This window comes from Nicotiana tabacum, chromosome 6, assembly GCF_000715075.1.
Source record: "Nicotiana tabacum cultivar K326 chromosome 6, ASM71507v2, whole genome shotgun sequence".
Classification (NCBI taxonomy): Eukaryota; Viridiplantae; Streptophyta; class Magnoliopsida; order Solanales; family Solanaceae; genus Nicotiana; species Nicotiana tabacum.
In genome coordinates, this window is record NC_134085.1 from 2,177,045 (window position 1) to 2,196,530 (window position 19,486).

The 19,486-nt window shown below is 32.0% G+C and overlaps 1 protein-coding gene across 1 annotated transcript; it reads left to right on the top strand.

Annotated features, from left to right (window-relative positions):
* The first annotated feature begins 14,557 nt into the window (after positions 1–14,557).
* Positions 14,558–18,681, top strand: LOC107774698 (uncharacterized). The gene is made up of 7 exons (XM_016594323.2): positions 14,558–14,872; positions 14,993–15,139; positions 15,583–15,681; positions 15,944–16,135; positions 16,369–16,488; positions 17,669–17,740; positions 18,195–18,681. Exons 1-7 carry the CDS (start codon positions 14,606–14,608, stop codon positions 18,417–18,419), a joined length of 1,122 nt encoding a protein of 373 aa, XP_016449809.1. The 5' UTR covers positions 14,558–14,605; the 3' UTR covers positions 18,420–18,681.
* The last annotated feature ends 805 nt before the right edge of the window (positions 18,682–19,486 follow it).

The window sequence follows — 19,486 nt, forward strand, 5'->3', positions numbered from 1 at the left end:
TTGGGGGCTGGTTTTTTGGAGGAGAAAAATCAGTTCTCTTTCAGTTTTTTTCAGAGAGTCTAGGCTGGATTTTTAACATTTAAAATAGTTCAGTAATTTGAGAGTAAAAAACGGGCTGGTTTTTTTGGATGAGAAAAATCAGTTCTCTTTCAGTTTTTTTTCAGAGAGTCTAGGCTGGATTTTTAACATTTAAAAAAGTTCAGTAATTTGAGAGTAAAAAACGGGCTGGTTTTTAATCCTAAAAGGTTCAGTGTTTGAGAGCTAAGAAACTGAAAAGTGAGGTCTTTTCTTTTACTGTTGAATATCAGAACTAGTACTGTTGTTGTTTCATTGGTGTTGCTGGTTGGTATTTCTGGGGTTTCAATTGGTTCTTCCTGAGTTTGCTATTGGTTATTTGCTACTGTTTCATTGGGTGTTGCTGGAATTCTGCTGGTTTCTTTTTAAATCTGTTACTGGGTTGTTCTGTCACTGTGTTGCTGGTTGTTGCTATTGCTTTTTGCTACTGCTCTGCTGATCCTCCTCTTCTTCTTATATTGTCTATTACCAGGTACACTTTCGAATCACACTGTGATGTAGCTGTGAGATGTAAAAGTGAAAAGAAAATGCTCGAGTAGTGGAGTACTTAGTGCATCTGTAATTTAGTAGATAAATAATAAGTTGTATAGTCTATCTTTATAACTCAATGAAGAATGTGGACTGTGGAGTTTGTATCTGATAAGGACTGTATTGGACCATTAATTTGCCTTTCGTGGTTGTAAATTTAGTAGTTTAATACCAACTTTAGTAGCATAGAATTAAAAAATCAAACTTCCAAGTTAATTGTGCTTTTCTCGAATAGTTAAGCATGTCTATTATTGTCAAAACTGTTTAGTTAAATAAGTGGAATAAGATGAAGATAGCATGAGTTTATTCTATTGAACCCGCCTGTTTAAACTTGTTAGTTCATTAGCTATGAAGGTTTTAATGTTGTCAACAGTAGGGGGATAATGATTGTTGGCAGTCCACTTGCTCAAAAGTTAAAATATTGGGTTTGGCTTCATCATGTAAAGCGATTGGCAATAGCATGTGTACATTAGATCAGACTCGAATCCGCTTATGTGAGCCGAACGCTGAACTTGGCTCGAATAATGCATGAAATCTGGTCGTAGGAAACGGGCTCGATCACAAGACCATCCTTAAAAATCATACAATAGAGTTAAATAACAATTGGTTGGGACCTTCATTTTGTGTTTAGAGACGAACTTAATAGAAAAGATGTAGTCACTTTAGGATCGTCCTTTTAAAATAAACGAGATGAGCCTCGCCAAATAAAACGCACGGATTGTGGGGCCCTCGATAATTGTATATTTTAAAATACTTAGATTTCGGGACGGGCTGTTTAGCGAATTTCACAACCATTTCCCAAAATAACCCCGCGTTAGTCTCTTTAGGCGCGTACTTTAAATAACATTACCTTCTTAAACCCGGGTGCACATTTATGTGACCCGAATCCAAATCTCAACGAAAGTCGAAATGTGTCGCTAATCACGGGTACATTGATTGTGACATGGTTCGAGATGCATTTCCACGATGTTGCAAATTCCTTTTAAAAATAATGAATGAGACGAATCTCGACATGCAAAAGTACACAAGATGCGGGGCCCTCTATACGTATTGGTAAAATTACTTAGATTTCGGGATGGGCCGTTTAGCAAAATTTTACGGTTTTACCCAAAATAATAATACGTTAGTCGCTTTAGGCGCGTCTTTAATAATTTACTTTCTTAAACTCGGGTGCACATTTATGTGACCCAAATCCAAATCTCGACAGAGTTGAAATGTGTCAATAACCACGGGTGCATTGATGTGACGTGGTTCGAGATGTATTTTCACGACGTCGCAATTATCGTTAATAATAATAATAATAAAAGCGGTAAACAGTTAAAATTTGCACATAGGTTCAACATGTATTAAAATCAGATAAATAAGCCGAATATGACAGTTGAGCGACCGTGCTAGAACCACGGAACTCGGGAATGCCTAACACCTTCTCCCGGGTTAACAGAATTCCTTACCCGGATTTCTGGTTCGCGGACTGTAATACAGAGTCAATCTTTTCCTCGATTCGGGATTTAACTGGTGACTTGGGACACCATAAATCTCCCAAGTGGCGACTCTGAAATAAATAAATAAATCCTGTTTCGATTGTCCTTTAATTGGAAAATCTCCCCCTACACCTCTACGGGCGCAGGTAAAAAAGGAGGTGTGACAATACTGATATTGATATGAGGCCGAGGGCCTAGATTTGATGCCACGAGATGGCTTGATATTGCGCTTGGGCTGTAGGAGCCCCTCCGGAGTCTATACATACCCCCAGTGAGCGTCGTCGACGATAAGTAAAATGGATGGCTCGAGTTGCACGCCGTAGTGGGTACTAGAGAGTACCATCATATGCATTGCATTGCACTCATGCATAGAGTGTACCATCATGTGCATTGCATTGCACTCATGCATTTATTCCTTATCTGCATTATCTGCCATAACAATTATGTGCTCTTATTTCATTGACTGGTTGCTTCATACTGTTCTGAGCCTGAGGGGCTGATACTGTTCTGAGATACTGAGCCCGAGGGGCAGATTTCTACTTATTATTTTAATACTGAGCCCGAGGGGCAGATTTCTACTTATTATTTTGATACTGAGCCCGAGGGGCAGATTTCTAATTATTATTTTGATACTGAGCCCGAGGGGTAGATTTCTACTTGTTATTTTAATACTGAGCCTGAGGGGCAGATTTCTACTTGTTGTGTTGATATTGAGCCCGAAGGGTAGATTTTTACTTGTCATTTTACTGCTAAATTACTTGTTTTACTGGTTTAAAAGAAATTTCACATGATATTTCACTGAATTGTTATTTTAAATGATTTCACTGCTTTTGTATAGAATGTTGTGTGCCTTAACGTGTTTTCTTACCTTCAGTCATTATTTATATTTATTACTCACTGAGTTGGAGTACTCACTTTACTCCCTGCACCTCGCGTGCAGTTGCAGGTATTTATTCACCCGGTAGCGGGTATTAGCTGCGTGAAGGCAGCGTTGTAGACGTTTTTGCGAGGTGACTGCCAGCGTTCGCAATACCACTGTCTCTCTATGTTATTCATTATTCTTGTTCAGTGTATTTCTAGACTGTAATGTGGAAATTTCATTCTTATAGATGCTCGTGACTTGTGACACCCCGGTAAGGGCTGAGTTGGGTCGGATTTCCGTATTTTATCTATACTTTCTGCTATTGGATATTACTAAACCATGTTTATACTATAATTGTGTTAATTAATTGTCTTAAAAGGATGAATTGGGTTGAATGGCTGGCCTTGTCTTCATGAGAGGCGTCATCACGACCAGGTTCGGGAATTGGGTCGTGACAGTTCCCCACCGCGGCCGCACACCATTTTGTGCGGTCCGCATGACACCTACCGCGGCCGCACACCACTTTGTGCGGTCCGCACAGCACTCAACGCGGTCGCACCTACTTTTGTGTGGACCGCATGGGTGAGTTCTGGGGCCTGCAACCCCTGTAGACCTGCTACAGCTATGATTTTTGCACTAAAACATCCCGGAACCTACCCGGAACTCCCGGAACTTCAAACCAAATGTACCAACACATCTCATGATATCGTTCAAACTTGCTCAAAACTTCAAAACGCTCACAACAACAGCAAATCACCAATTTAACATAGGATTCAGGCCTAAGAACTCCAAGAACTCTTAAATTATGCTTTCGATCAAAAGGTCTATCAAATCTCGTTCGAATAACCTGAAATTTTGCACACACATCCCAAATGACACAATGAAGCTACTGCAACTCTCGGAATTCCATTCCGACCCCTATATCAAAATCTCGCCTATCAACCTGAATTTGCCAAAATATCAATTTCGCCAATTCAAGCCTAAATCTTCTCTACAACTCCAAAACCCATTCTGATCGCGCTCCTAAGTCACAAATCACCTCCCGAAGCTAACCGAACCATCAGAACTCACTTCCGAGCCTTCTAACACATAAGTCAATATCTGGTTGACTTTTCCAACTTAAGCCTTCTTAAAAGAGACTAAGTGTCTCATTTCTTACCAAATCCTCTCCGAACTCGAACTAATAAACTCGATCACATAAAATACGGATAACGAAGCGTAAAGAAGCTGAAATGGGGGAAGTGGAGCGGTAACTCATGAGACGACTGGCCGGGTCATCATAAATTAGGTTTCTCTTAAACAAAAAATTTGAAAAAAAAATTAAGTTAATCAGGTGCATAACTTGAAAAAAATACATCATAACTCGAAAAATAACAACAGCTAAAAGAGTATGCACCTTTCATCTTGAATAATTAATTCAATTGAATTAGGATTTTCTGGTTTCTCACGGTCTGGAACGTGCTATAATCTAACAACACGAACCTTCAAATTCCAACTCATTTTGGACGTTGATATTTCGCTGATATAGTTATAGTTTGGAGCCATACTTTGCAGTAGTTTGTGCGTAAGTTAAACCCTAAGCAATGTAGAGAAGCCAAACCTAAATAAAAGTTGCTTAAATAAAGATTTTTAAGGAAAGGCTATCGTAGTAAATCAATTTTAAGGCATCTGAAATCTTAATTTTAAAAAAAGGTATATGTAAATCAATATGTAAGAGCGAGTGCGCTCAAGAAAAGACACAGACCTTCATTTTTTAGCTTTGGGCTTTTTGAATTTTTAACCTTCGTTTATTTAACCACCAAGCTTTAATTTTTCTTGTCTTTTTCCTTTGTCCTCTTGTTAATAATATTATTTTCTTTAATATAATATAGATGTAAGATACAAAATATTTATTTAATTAATTCTTTCTTAAAAAAGAATACCTACCATAACTGAATTATAGACAAAATTTAATTAAAGATATCTATTATAATGTATATTGTTCACAAATAAGGTCAAATACAAAGCTTGTACTAAATAAAAATTATTATTTCAACATAAAATTAATGCGTAAGATACAAAACGAAATTAACAAAATTTAATTAATTCTTTCTTAAAAAGGATACCTACCATAACTGAATTATACACAAAACTTAATTAAAGATACCTATAGTAATGTATATGATACATATAGTAATGTATATTGCTCACAAATAAGGTCAGATACAAAGCTTGTACTAAATAAAGAATTATTTATTTCAACTTAAAATAAATGTGTAAGATACATAACAAAATTAACGAAATTTTAATTAATTCTTTCTCAAAAAAAGATACTTATCATAACCGAATTATACATAAAATTTAGTTAAAGATACCTATAGTAATGTATATTGTTCACAAATAAGGTCAAATACAAAGCTTGTACTAAATAAAGAATTAAAATTAATGTGTAAGATACAATGATTCTTTCTCAAAAAAGGATTCATAGCATTACTAAATTATACACAAATTTAATTAAAGATACCTATAGTTATAGTATATTGGTTTGCTTAATGAAAATTACATCCTTTTTTTTTTGGGTACGTCTTTGGTCATTAAAAAAAGAACATTTTTATTTTTATTTTAAATCTTAAAATAAGTGGCTTTGATTAATTAAAGAATGAAATTCAATTACAGAAAATCTTGGACTACTATTTTTCATTAAATATGTTTCCATTTATAATTCAAATTTTTTATGTTGTCTTTAAATTGCCAAATGACTTCATTTTAGCTTGTCACTTGGCTTAACCACATGTTTCACTACTCTCGTTTTAATATAATATAAATATAGATATAATATATAATATATAAATAACTTTATACTTTATGTAAGATCTTATTTTACTGCTTGAATTTTTAAAAAATTTTGAAAGTCAATAAATCTTTAATATCTTAAGTAAGTTTTATTTTATATTTTAACTTACTTCAAAGTATAAATAGTCATAGGTTATCTCAATTTACGTCTTTCTATATTTTTATTTTTTTCTATTTTAATTTTTTAATTTTTTACCTCCATATTTCTAGCTAATTTAGAAGAAAATCTATGAGTGGATCAATATATATATATATAAATTTAAATGTAGATATATAGATTAAATTTGTCTAAGATCTATTTAGATTAAGTATAAGATTCATTAAACTACTTCCATTAATTATATTTCCATTTATAATTCAAATTTGTAATGTTGTCTTAAAATTGCCAAGTAGCTTCTTTTTAGCTTGCCACTTGGCTTAACCACATGCTTCACTACTCTCTTTTTAATATAATATAGATATAGATATATATATTTTAATAAAATTCTCAGTATTAGTTTATTTTATCTCAAGCTTTAATAAGTCTTATTCTTTTAAATTTAAAATAATTAAATATTTTCAAAGGTGAACAATTTAATTTAGGTAACTAGATATTAGTTAGCTGGATTGCTTTACTTATAAGGCACACACTTAGACCTAGGCAAAAGCCGAAGCTCGGTACAACTTGTTGTATTCTAATTTAGTTCGAAACAACCTGATTTTTAATTGAACAGTTCGGCAGTCTACTCCAAATTTATAGCAAATTAGTTTTAGGAAAAAGTTTAAGTTACCAGTAGGATGAGCTGAAAAATTTTGAAGTTTTTGTATGTTTATTCGTGTTTGAGCTGAGAAGATGCACACTATTTTTCTTAAAAAATCACTGCTAATTGTGGTGCTTCAGCTCTAGAACTGAAGTTCGCCAGTTACAAAACAAAAACTGTTTGCCAGTTAAAAAACAAAAACTTCAGCTCTAGAGCTGAACTTCAGGCCCGGCTAATAGAATGCTGAAGTTTTATATGATTGTCTTTGCTACTTCAGCCCTGTATGCTGAAGTTATGCGAAAAAGTGGGTACGTTTGCAATTTTCTTTGCAAAGAGGACACAAGTTAAAACGTGACACAAAAAGCGGGTATAGATGCAAATGCCCCATTTTTTTCCCATCTCAACTAAATTTACAAGGCTATTTTGTGAATTCACTATTACAAAACTTGACTAGTAAATTTGTTCGCGCGGTTAAATTAATGATATATTCCTTTTATAAATACCTGAATTAAAAGTAATGCTATTGAAGCAGTCATGTTATTATTGAAATCATTTTTATCTAATAAATAGTTAAGTTAAAAATTATTGTTGTTCTGCTTCTTTGTCTCCAAATTCTACACCTTTCTAGTTTAAAACGACAGTTGTAGACACTTAAACGTAACCCTCCATCCCAATTATATTATTAAGATTCCTAGTAAATATTTTTTAAAAGCTTCTATTCTCACGATTTTATATATTTTATTAATGAAAAGCAAAAAAGTTTTTCATTTGATCATATTCTCATTACCTTCTTGAAATTTTTTAAATTCCCTTTCTCTTATTTTTCTCTCTTTATCAGCCCTTCCATTCCTTATATTTTTTTTTTATCTTTTCCATGTTGATAATTTTATGTCATGTACTCCTATCACTTCCTTATATATATTCATTCAAATTACTATTTACTATTTACTATTTACAAAACTTGATTTTTCCCTCTTGATTAACTTTTTCTCATAATGTTTATAATTTATGTGATATTTAGAGATCCAGTAGTCACTTCTTCAATAATCTTAGTTATAATTATCTATCTTCCTCTTCTTCCACCAACATTTTTTTTTAATTTATAAACATCACATGCCAATAAAATGCACAATTGAATGCTCGAATATATCTCAAGTGTTAGCAAATGAGAAACCGTTATCAAATTAATTATCCATTTTCCTTAATCTTATAAAAACTTCAAAAATCTTTCTCTCTTGATTAATTACTTTTGACATTATAATACACCTATCTTATAAATTGACAGAGAGGAGTCCGAAAAAATACCCCTTACGGATACATAGTTGTAAACTACACAGAGAAACATAGTAAATTTGAAGAAATTGGCGAGACAACTTCTTTAAAACTGTCAAAAGGCCATTAAAAGGTGTCGGGACACAAATCATATCAATTGTTTTCAGATGAGGAAAATAATCTTATTTTCTCAAATTGTCATTTGTTTTGATCATGTAATCATACTTTCTCAATTCTTTTTAAAATAATAAACAAAATTCAATATAAAATTTATTACAATCGTTCCTTAAATAAAAAAAAAGCATCTTAATGCAAGACAAAAAGGCAAAGTTATTACTTATTACATATAAATTCACACTATAACCACAAGCCTACAACATAATAAGTCAAAAAAACACGATATGTTCTTCTCTTCCTCACTTTCTAACCAAGAAGAATAAGTCAAAAATAAAATAAAATTATGTACAAAGAATTTCGAATGCAAAGGAGAAGAATGGTTAATGAAGAAGAAACGAAAGTGATGCAAAGGAGAAGATGTGCTTTAGAATTTATAATAACCAAAATACAAATAGTAACTTACAATGAGTAATAGGAAAAGAAAGTGTAACATATATTGAGTAATGGTAATAGAAAGGATATTAAGTGTATTAATAATTGTAATGAATGTATTTAGTAAGAATGAGAAAGGTACGGTTAACTGAAGAATTAAGATAAATGAATCCTGGTGCAATTATTAAATGTAATGATCAATTTTTAATTTCAATTATTAAACAATTTAAATGTAAAGAAGGATAAGGAAAAGGCAAAAAAAAGGAAAAAAATAAATAAATAGAATCCTTGGCCAAATAGAGGTGTTAGGACACCTTTTCTATTCCCTTTTTATATAATATATAGATTGGTGGATAAGAATATCAATATTTATAATGATGGAACGTAACGGACACAAATGAATTATTAATTGAAATACATGCAAGATATCTCGAACTATCATTATTGTCACATTATTAAGAATCAATCTATCTATACTATATTAAAAGCACGAAGGCCCTTAGCGAAATATCGTTCGTCTTTTTTACCCTTTAAAAACATATTTCACACTAAACAAAATAGTAATTTAACTATTCCCTATTATTTAGGAATAATTATTTAATTATTTCACTAATATTTAGTACTTAGAAATCAACTAAACTTTATGTATTCAATCCTTCCTCACTTAAAATAGGTAAGACAACATATTTGTAGAAGGAAAGTAACTGCCGAAAGAATTAAAGTTCCGCCTACTTAGAACTCTTTTTAGGTTATTCTATGTAGTGATGTATAACCAATTATTTTTTATAATTTTATTATTTTAGTAAAAACAATTTAATCGACATAGAATAAATAGAAAACTACATATAAAGTCTGGTGAACATAGAATTCCTTCTAAGTTTTTATTCTAATGTGATCCATTAGTACTCTTTTAATGTGAATATTTCAAAGGGTATTTGCAATTCACCTTCCAACAAATAACCCTAAAAAATTAAAGGCTTAAAATATCCGTACAACTTAAAGTGTACACGTACATTTGAAATTTACTAAGTAAAATATGTTATAACTTTAAATCTAAAATACTGAAGTTAGTATATATCTGCCACTATGTTTACAAAAGTTTTTTTTTTTTACAAATATCTGTAAATATTTATGAGTAAGAGAAATATCTCTAGATAGGTTTACAACTGACAGGACTATATTTTAAAACTATAATTTACAGTTATAATAAATAATATAATATTTTTTAAATTTTTCTTGTAAACATATACATATTAAAGCACAAACCCAATTTGATAGGTGAAACATGGACAAGATACTAAAATTTATGTATCGTAATAAATTGTCGTATTTCTTATAAGAAATTTAAGGTAACTATAAGTTTTTTATTCTATCTATACTATATTAAAAGCACAGAAACCCTTAGCTAAATTTGTTTCGCCATTTTTTCCCTTTAAATATAGAGTTTACACCGGATAAAAGTCATTTAATATTTTTTTTCTAAATCCTTCCTTATTTGAACTATGTAAAAAAAAAGTCATACAATTTAGGACTTTAAAATCAATTAAAATTTTAATTTATAAATATTCTTTTCTTATTTAAAGTATGTTATCACAAACTATATTTACGAATCCTCATATTAAGACTTTGAAGTCAATTAAGATATTTATTCAAAAGAAGCTTTATCTATTGTATATTTATATTTTTCAATATTAGGAATACAATTATATTCCTTTACAAAATAATATCTTGACATACAATATTTTAGAGCAAAAATTAAAGTCCAACAATGTCATACAAAATCTAAAAGGACTTACATAATCCGAAAGTATTCCTACTCAATCTTTTTTTAAGAACTTTTTTTGTTCTATAGAATTATGCAAATCCTAGATAAATCAATATATATACATATAACGAAATTCATAGGTACATTTTTGGTTGGATAAAATTGTAAATACAAATACAATTTAATTTTTCCAAAACACAAAATTGCCATATGGCAAAAAATGAAAAGAAGAAAAGAATAAGTTGAAACTCCTTCAATAATTATATCCCTAACAAAGAGCGATTGTCATTGGCTTAAAAAGGGAAAAGAAATTAGTTAATATTCCTATTAAGGAAAGTCAAAATTATCGTAGGTTCAAAAGGAGAAAAAGAATAAAAGACCAAGAAGAGAACTTAAACGTAATATATTTATAATTATTATAAAGGTCGAGAAGAATTCATAGGGAACAATATAGTTGTAATAACCTTTTTTGGACTACAATAACTTCTATGTTAGTTTTTTTAATATTTAAGATTTTAAAATTAATACAATCTCGTCTGTTAACTTCTTATTTAAAATATGTAGGAAGGTTTAATAAAATCAAATCCATAAGAATCCTCCATATTGATAATACATTACCACTCTATAATATTCAATACCAAAAAAAAGTAATGCTAAACGGACTGCATAAAGCGTTGAAATTGAGAAAACAATTCCCAAGATAATATATTATTATAGTATATCTGAATGGTTTCCTACTCAAATAATAATTTTATATTATCAATTTTTCGTGTAATATAGAAAAATATACTCAATTATTAAAGAACAACTACGAAAATTTTTAAGTATATAAATGTGTGATAAAAGAAAGAAAAAAGTTGGTAAGAATCCATACCACTAATGATTTTACAAACATAAAGATCTAAACGTAGAATATCATCGATCTTTTTACTATTTGAAAATAAAACTTATAGTTGATAAAATTATAATTACGGTTAAATATTCAAACATGAAATGAACTAACATTAAGAATCTAAATCAACAGAAAATAAATTATATTTTATGTTAAAACCAAACAATCAAATCTTTCAATTAATTATTTAGCAAGAGAGTTCAATTAAATTGTTTAATAAATCATCATATGCGTAAAATAATTTTTTAGGTTAAAAAAATCTTAGGGTACATAAATTTATTCCATAAAAAAGTGTATTAAAGATTAAAAAAATAGATCACAAAGTAAAAGATATTAATATAATATTAAGAAGGTCATACAAGTATTTGAGGAAGCACAACTAAAGTTAAATCCTAAACAAGAATAAGTTTTCAAGATTATATTATAAAAAAGACTCTGGTATAACGAGATTATCCTTTGTAGATGTCTCTAGTGGAATCAAAATAATATTTCTATGTCATGCATTACTTGTAAATGTCATATCAAGAGGCATGATATTGTTAGCAATAAGAACAAGTGGTATACCAGCAACGATTTTATTATGATGTCGAACAACTCACTTCAAATTTGATATACCTCTTCAAATAACTAAATTAATCATCATAAATATCAAATCAGAACAACAATGCTAAATTTATAAGGAACGCAAAAGTGATAATATGACGCTTTTGGTTAAGCGTCATACGATTGAAACAATCACCCACAGTTTTAGAGATATAATGGATATCGATGAACCGTTTGGTGGAAAAATAATAGTTTGGGAGGTGATTTCTATCAAGTACAATCAGTAGTTCCAAAAGTGACCAAAGCAGAATTTGTAAAAACTAACTTGCCAAAATTATACTTATGACCTCAAATGAAAAATATTCAAATGACAAGAAATATAATAGTAAGAACAGATCCAACATTCAGTGACTTCTTGCTTCATGTAGGAAATGAAGAAGAGCATCCAATAAAAGATGATTTGATTCTTCTAGAATACTTGGTTATCAACTGCAATGATAATAGTAATGCATTTAATAAGGAAAATATTTTCATCATTAGATTAAAATGCAATTTGTGCAAATTACATGATAGAAATTAAAGAGCTTTCTTAGCTAGCAGAAATGAATATGTTGATTAACTAAATAAAATGTTGATTGCTAAGTTTTATGGTAAAAACAAAATATTTTTCAGTTCTGACTTAGCAGAAGATGATACCAACAATAACTACCAAGAAGAATACTTAAATACTTTAATACCAAATGGCCTTCTGTTATACATGTTTGTTGTCAAATTCATTATTTCTCACGTATGTTAGTGTCGTCATATATATACTAGACTAAGTTAAAATTGATCTTCCATTGCATATAGATTGATTTTGAAGAAAATTATATCTGTCATGCTACTGAAAACTTAGATTCACTGAATAGCTTATATAATAATACACATATGATATATAGAAATTTTTACAATAACGTCATACATGCAGAACTTATGATACTCGTCAATGTGCTTCTAAGTATGTGTTTATTTTTGAATTCAACTTTTGTCTTTCGAAACTAAAGAATATCCTTTTAAATTTGTTTAAAAATAATTTTCAATATGTTTATGTTTTGTAGTTATAATAAATAAAGCACAAGGACAAATATCCTAAATATTGAACTATATTTACCATAATATGTTTTCTTACATGAATAATTATATTTTGCACTTTCAAGAGAGATATCAATATAAAAAAGTGTTCGCTAAGATACTATCACATTAGATAACTTTATACTGCAATACATAATTATCTACTTAACATCACTAAAATTCATCATTTATGTAAGTTCTAATGATATCCTTTCATTTTGAATTCACGTCTTATGCTAATGTAACAATATTTTTCAGCATTTAGATGATTGTTGTAATATTATATATAAAATTTCTCTCATTAATTAAATTCTATTGTTCCTTTATAAAAAATAAATATTTAAACCATCATATGCTATTATTAACGTGCAACACACGTTTATAGATACTAATAATCTGAAAAACATGACATGTTATCGAAAGTTCTGAAGTTCTGTAGTCAATAATATGAAAAACATGACATAGTAGCTTTCTTTGTTTAATTTCTATTTATTTTTTTACTTCCAAATAATCTCAATTATCTTTATCTTATACTCCATCCGTTTCATATTAGATGAGTTAGTTTGACTCGTCACGGAGTTTAAGGAAAAAGAAGAAAACTTTTGAAACTTGTGATCTTAAAAGCTTAAGGGGTAAAAAGTTTGTGGGGCTATGACATTTGTGTGGCTATAAAAGCTTATCATTAAGGGTAAATGGGTAAAATGAAAGAGTTTAAAGTTGAATTATTTCCAAATTTAAAAATGTGTCATTTGTTTTGGAACAGACTAAAAAGGAAAGTACCTCATTTAATATGAAAATGGAGGTTGTATGGGCCAAAATTAGATCAGAAAATTTCTGCACGCGGAGACATAAGGCCGAAGTCGGACAGGCAGAGGTCGAACAGGCCGAGGTCGGACAATCATCAATAGCCGAGGTCAAACAGTCATTAATAGCCGAGGTCGGACAATCATCAATAAGGCCGAGGTCAGATAGTCATCAATAGCCGTGGTCGGACAATCATCAATAGCCGAGGTCGGACATTCATCAATAAGACCGAGGTCGGACAACGATTAAATAGCTAGTTTGCTTTGGAATCCTCAAAAGGAATATTCTACTGAATATTCCCTCTAATTGTACTTTTTAAGGATTTTCTATGGATACGCCTTATAAATAGGAAGGGACGACTTCCAAAAAAGGGGCTCTCTCCCTCTCCCTCTCTCTAGAAAATATGTAAACACACCTCTCTGAGTATCTGTGATCTCATACCTTCTTCGGATCCAAAAAGGGTCCTAAGGTTCTTGTGTTTGTCTATCATTCGTCTTTATCAAATGAAAGAAGATCCGTCTCACTCAAGATTGAGTGAATCTTTTCTTTTATTTATATTTTATTGACACTTAATGTTACTTTATGCATATTTCTTTATGCTATTAAATCTGGCCATAGTCACGACTAATACTCATACTCGATTATGTTTTTCTATTCATATTATTTATCTCGGATCTAGAGTTAATTATCTTTAACTAAGCTTTACCCTTTCATCTTCTTTGATTGATTTGTTCAAAAAGGTTTTCGTATCTTTTGAGTCAAACAGAGGTAATATGTACTTTGTCTTTTTTCAAATCCACTTTGTATTGAGATAAGAAAGAGGTGGAACTTTGAATTGTTTCCACTCTAAATTTTTTAAAAGATAATCTTTTTAATGCCTAAATGTACCTAGCATAATCAAGCTTTCAGTTTAATAATCTCAACTCTTACAATTATTTTTTTAAAATATATCAACGTAAACTCAAATTTTGTCCGAGCACATTCCTATGCAAGCCTTCTTTTTCTACTTTTGTTTCCATTATTATTATTCTAATTTTTCTAAAGAAACTTTTTTTGTGCTACTATTTTCTTAAAAAAGATAAATGTACTACTAATACTAGCATAGTCAAGCTATCAAATTGACTCTACTTTGTTTTAAAAAGGGTTTAAGAAATGCTCTCTGGTTTCACCAGAACTCTACTCCAAAACCCTAAACTCTTCACCTTCAAACATCAAAATCCTCTCGCATTCTCTCTAGTAATGGCTACCGCTAACTCCTCTTCTTTCTCACCTGTATCTTCCCCTTCAAACCATGTTCCCCTAAAGCGAGTAGGTACTCACAATGGTAGCTTCCATTGTGATGAAGCTCTTGGTTGCTTCATGATTCGTCTTACAAACAAGTTTTACAATGCTCAGATTGTCCGTACTCGCGATACCCAGGTTAGATTAATTTTTTTTGTGCGTATTATGTTATTGGGTATTGGGGGTTTGTGGGGGGTTAGATGTTTGGGAAGGCTTATGTAGGTAAAATGTTTGACGAAATGCTTGAATGAATGAAAGGTGTTGGAAACGCTTGATGCGGTGCTTGATGTTGGTGGGGTTTATGATCCTAGTCGAGACCGTTATGATCATCACCAAAAGGGATTTCAAGAGGTTTTTGGACATGGTTTCACTACTAAGCTTAGCAGTGCTGGTCTTGTTTACAAGGTAATTTCTTTCTTTATGTAAATTGTTAATGTCATGAATGTGCATAAATCTCATCCTTTCCGTTCTAAATTTCAACTATGTTGTGTGTTACGGTGTACTTCCTCCCTCCTATAAATATTGTCAGACATGTAATTTTTACACAATTTAAGAAAAGTTGAGGTTTCGATATTTGATCTACTATTGCCGTTAGATTATGAAAGGATTCGAAAACTTAAAAGTTATTGGACGATTTTGGAATATATGATCTAGTGCTGGAAATTTCATAGAATTTTTACGTGGGGGAATACTAGCTCGTGGATTGGATAGCTTTTAGTGACTCCTTTTGGAAGTTTAGTAGTTCAAGGTCTTCCATTTGGCTTGAAAATTATTTTGCTCTAATGTATTTTGATTAAGTTCATATGTAGCTGTTAATTGCAATTTACTTGCCTTTTCCTGCTTCATAGCATTTTGGAAAGGAGATAATTGCAAAGGAGCTCCAAGTTGATGAAGAACATCCGGATGTTCATAGGTTGTTCCTTGCCATTTACAAGAGCTTCATGGAGGTAAGGAATTTAGTCTGAGAAATAATTATTTATTTGAATCTTTTTATCTCCAGGTTACTGATGTTAAAATCATCAATTTGTCTATGTTGTGAATTTGTGATTGGATTCTTATTTTCTGATATCGTTTCTTTTTAATGTTATTACAAGTCTTTGCAAGATTTGCTTAAAATCTTGAGAGCTGATACTTTGTGATATAATTGAAGGATCAAACTACCATATCTCTAGTATTAGTAAGCCTAATACAATTGCTGACTGCGAACAGGCAATTGATGCAGTCGACAATGGAATCAATCAGTACGATACAGACCAGTCACCCAGATATGTAAATAATACTCATTTGTCCTCACGAGTTGGAAGACTAAACTTGGACTGGATTGAACCTGATCAGTCTTCTGAAAAGGAGAATGAAGCTTTCGAACGTGCAATGGATTTAGCTGGCAGTGAGTTCTTGGATGTAAGACTTTCTTAACAGAGCTAAAAAGCTTCGTCTCTATTTCTTTGGTTAGTAATATAAAGTTTATACTAGCATAATTGTTGGTCTTAAGAGTGCCCCTTTTGGCACCAGACTGTCTTAAGTCATTTAGATAACATATTTATAAGCTTAATTTTATTCTGAAAAAGACGGGGTTTAGGATGAGCATATGGTTCAGTTTCTTTCCCTGAGTTAACATGTTTGTCTATGCACAGCGCGTCCGCTTTCATGTAAGATCTTGGTTACCAGCACGCTCAATCATCATGGAGTGCCTTGCTGCAAGACACAAGATTGATCCTAGTGGAGAGATTGTAGTTTTTACTACATTTTGCCCGGTAAGTAAACTTTTGTGCATGAGGCAGCATGAACATCATTAAAATTTGCTTTGTTCATAGCTACATAGTGCTAGAGGTCACAAGTTTTTAAGTTTTGTGGCTAATTTAAATAAGGATTGTATATTAGCTTCATTCTTTACTTGTACAAAAAAGAAAATAACTTTATCAAATGCCTAGTTCTCACTGTGACCAACGTGTACGGACAATTTTGGAGAGGCATAGTAGCTTTTGAATGTCACTTATATACCAGCATAAGCAGACTCCATTCTCAGTCATCTTTAAATATTTGGCACTTTATTAAGACTACCAGTCCTCTTATATCTTGATAAGCTGTAGATATGGTACTTCATTTCTAGGAAGCATCCTTCTACTGAGTACTTCCTCCGGTTGCTATACATCACATCACATGTAAAATTGGGATACATCACAGATTTTGTGAAGAACCTGAGTCACAATATTCAGTGGTATCATGGGAGAGGCTAGGAAGACGTGGATGGGAAAGGGTAAAATCGCCGTTGGTGAATTCATGTTATCCGGAGAGTGGAATAGGAAGGAGATGTGGAAGAAATGTTCTAACCAAAGCACTAAAGAAGGTAGCTTTCTTCATTTGGTGTGCCATTAAGGATACAATATTCACAGCAAATAATTTGTGAATGAGAAGAATGATAGCAAGCTAATGTTCTCTATGTAGAGAAAGGGGGAAAGACACTGACCATATTCTATCCATATCCTATTGCACTGCAAATTTACTATGCAATTGTGGAATCTAGCATGTTCAATATGTTGCATGGGCAATACGAAGTAACAGTGGAGGAAACAATCACGAATTATAGGATTCATAGGTTGATAAAAAGAAAGGCAATTGCCATTATGCATCTTATGAACAGTGTGGAATGAAAGAACTGGAAAATTGCCAGAATAGCGTAAGGGATATACGTAATATAGACAGGTTGCATGTATGTTTTATGTCTAAAGAATATTCCTGTATATATATATGATTGGGATAACTTATTAGCTAACTGTGCTTAAGTCACTTCCTCACATTTTCTGACATCCTTTTGTACACACCTTGTGTTTTTAGTTAATGGAATACCTTGAGTTGTCATTAACAAAAGTCAATATTCACTGCTAGTATGAACTCTGAACTTAAAAAGCATATTTTTATATTCCTGTCCAACAGTGGAAGCTTCATTTGTTTGAGCTGGAAGAGGAGATGAAGATTGATCCTCCCATCAAATATGCTTTATATCAGGTGCCTTGAGTCCTCTGCTGTTTCTTTCTTTTTCCTTTTCTGCGCCACAGTTAATGTTTTGTCTCATATTTCTGCTTAAATCCTTGTATGCGAGGAGAGGAAAGATTCGGAGCAGGATTGGTAATAGCGTGGGGGTTGTCTTTTAGGTCGCTTCTGGAAACTTTATCATCCGTAAATATCTATCTGCTGGTATCAGTTGTAGAAAGATATGTTGAAGAAGTGTGCATTGGTTTTTAATTGTTCCATCAAGATCTGCCTTTTTGCTTAATCCCAATGTTGAACAAATGAAAAAGTGCTCAGTGTTATTGTCTTGGAAAAGTGTAGTTAATAATCAGTGTCTCAAGACAGTGGTGGGAAGAAAAAATAGAGAGAAACATGAAAAAGCGAAGTGTGTCAGTATTCTTTCTATATTTGACTACGAAAACATCAAGTGATGTGACTTCATTATTTGTAGGATGATAGGAGCAAAAGTTGGCGAGTGCAAGCTGTGGGTGTAGCTCCTGACAGATTTGAGAGCAGGAAAGCCCTTCCAGCTCAGTGGCGAGGTTTAAGAGATGATGAACTCTCCAAGGAAACAGGAATTCCTGGCTGTGTTTTTATCCACATGAGTGGGTTTATTGGAGGAAATCAAAGTTATGAAGGAGCACTCGCAATGGCAAAAGCTGCTTTGAAGCTCTAGGCACAGGAACAGTTTTATAAATGGATTTCAGAAACTGAGTGATCTCTTTATGATTTAACATTATAGCTGATCATGACATCAGGTTGCCATTTAAATAGCGCATTGGAGTTGAATTTATTCAAGGTTATTAAGGAAACTATACACAACCAGGCAGACAGTTTTTTACATATTCAGATGCTATCTTTTACTTTTACAGCCCAATGTTGTGTTTGCAGTTGTAAAATACAATAGATTTCATCGTTATTCAAGATCTTTTTTGGTATTTGATGTCTACAAGCTGGTCATAAAGTCAGCTGCGCGAAGCTTTTTGATACATTCATCGAAGCTCATGGCTCAATACTCTTTGCTTTTGTGGATGCTCTGCTTTTGCGTGCTTCACCGTTCACTTTTGTGTACAGAAGTTGCTGCCTTTACAAAACTGAACAAAGCCACTGCCCACTGTAGCCCAATCAGCATGAGCCTTTGCTTTGCTTTGGTATTAGATGCATTTGGACAAGTACATTGCAACTAGAAATTCGGACAGGTCAGGAGAAATTTTTGTATTAATCCGATACATGCATACTTAGCTGACAAAATGTAGTGTCCCGTTAATTTCCAAAAAGTGCCTAGTGAGTATTCTTTAACAAATTTGATGATTATTGCGAGTAAATTAGAAACAATAAAAATCTAAAGACAACTAATTATTTGTTAAGATAATTATTTGTTATTGGAAAGGCTAAATAGAACATTTATTTAGAGACGAACGATATATGAATTGCTCAATCAATAAAGAGAGCTTGTCACGGGCCTAACTCAAGTAGGCAGCGTGCGGACAACTTTGACAGCCTATATGCTATCCAAAACTTCAATCCTACCAAGAAACTAAGCTTCAAGTCGTGCTTAAGCTGGGCAAATACACACACACACAAAGGCAATGAAAGACAATGAAAGTAAAGGCACACAAAAGTTGGGAGGCCAAAGCCAATTTTCTTGATAAGATGGAAAATACAAAGTATGAGATGCCTTGCCTTAAGGCCTATACATGTATGTATAATTGAGCCAACCACTACTTGGCCTAAGTTACAATA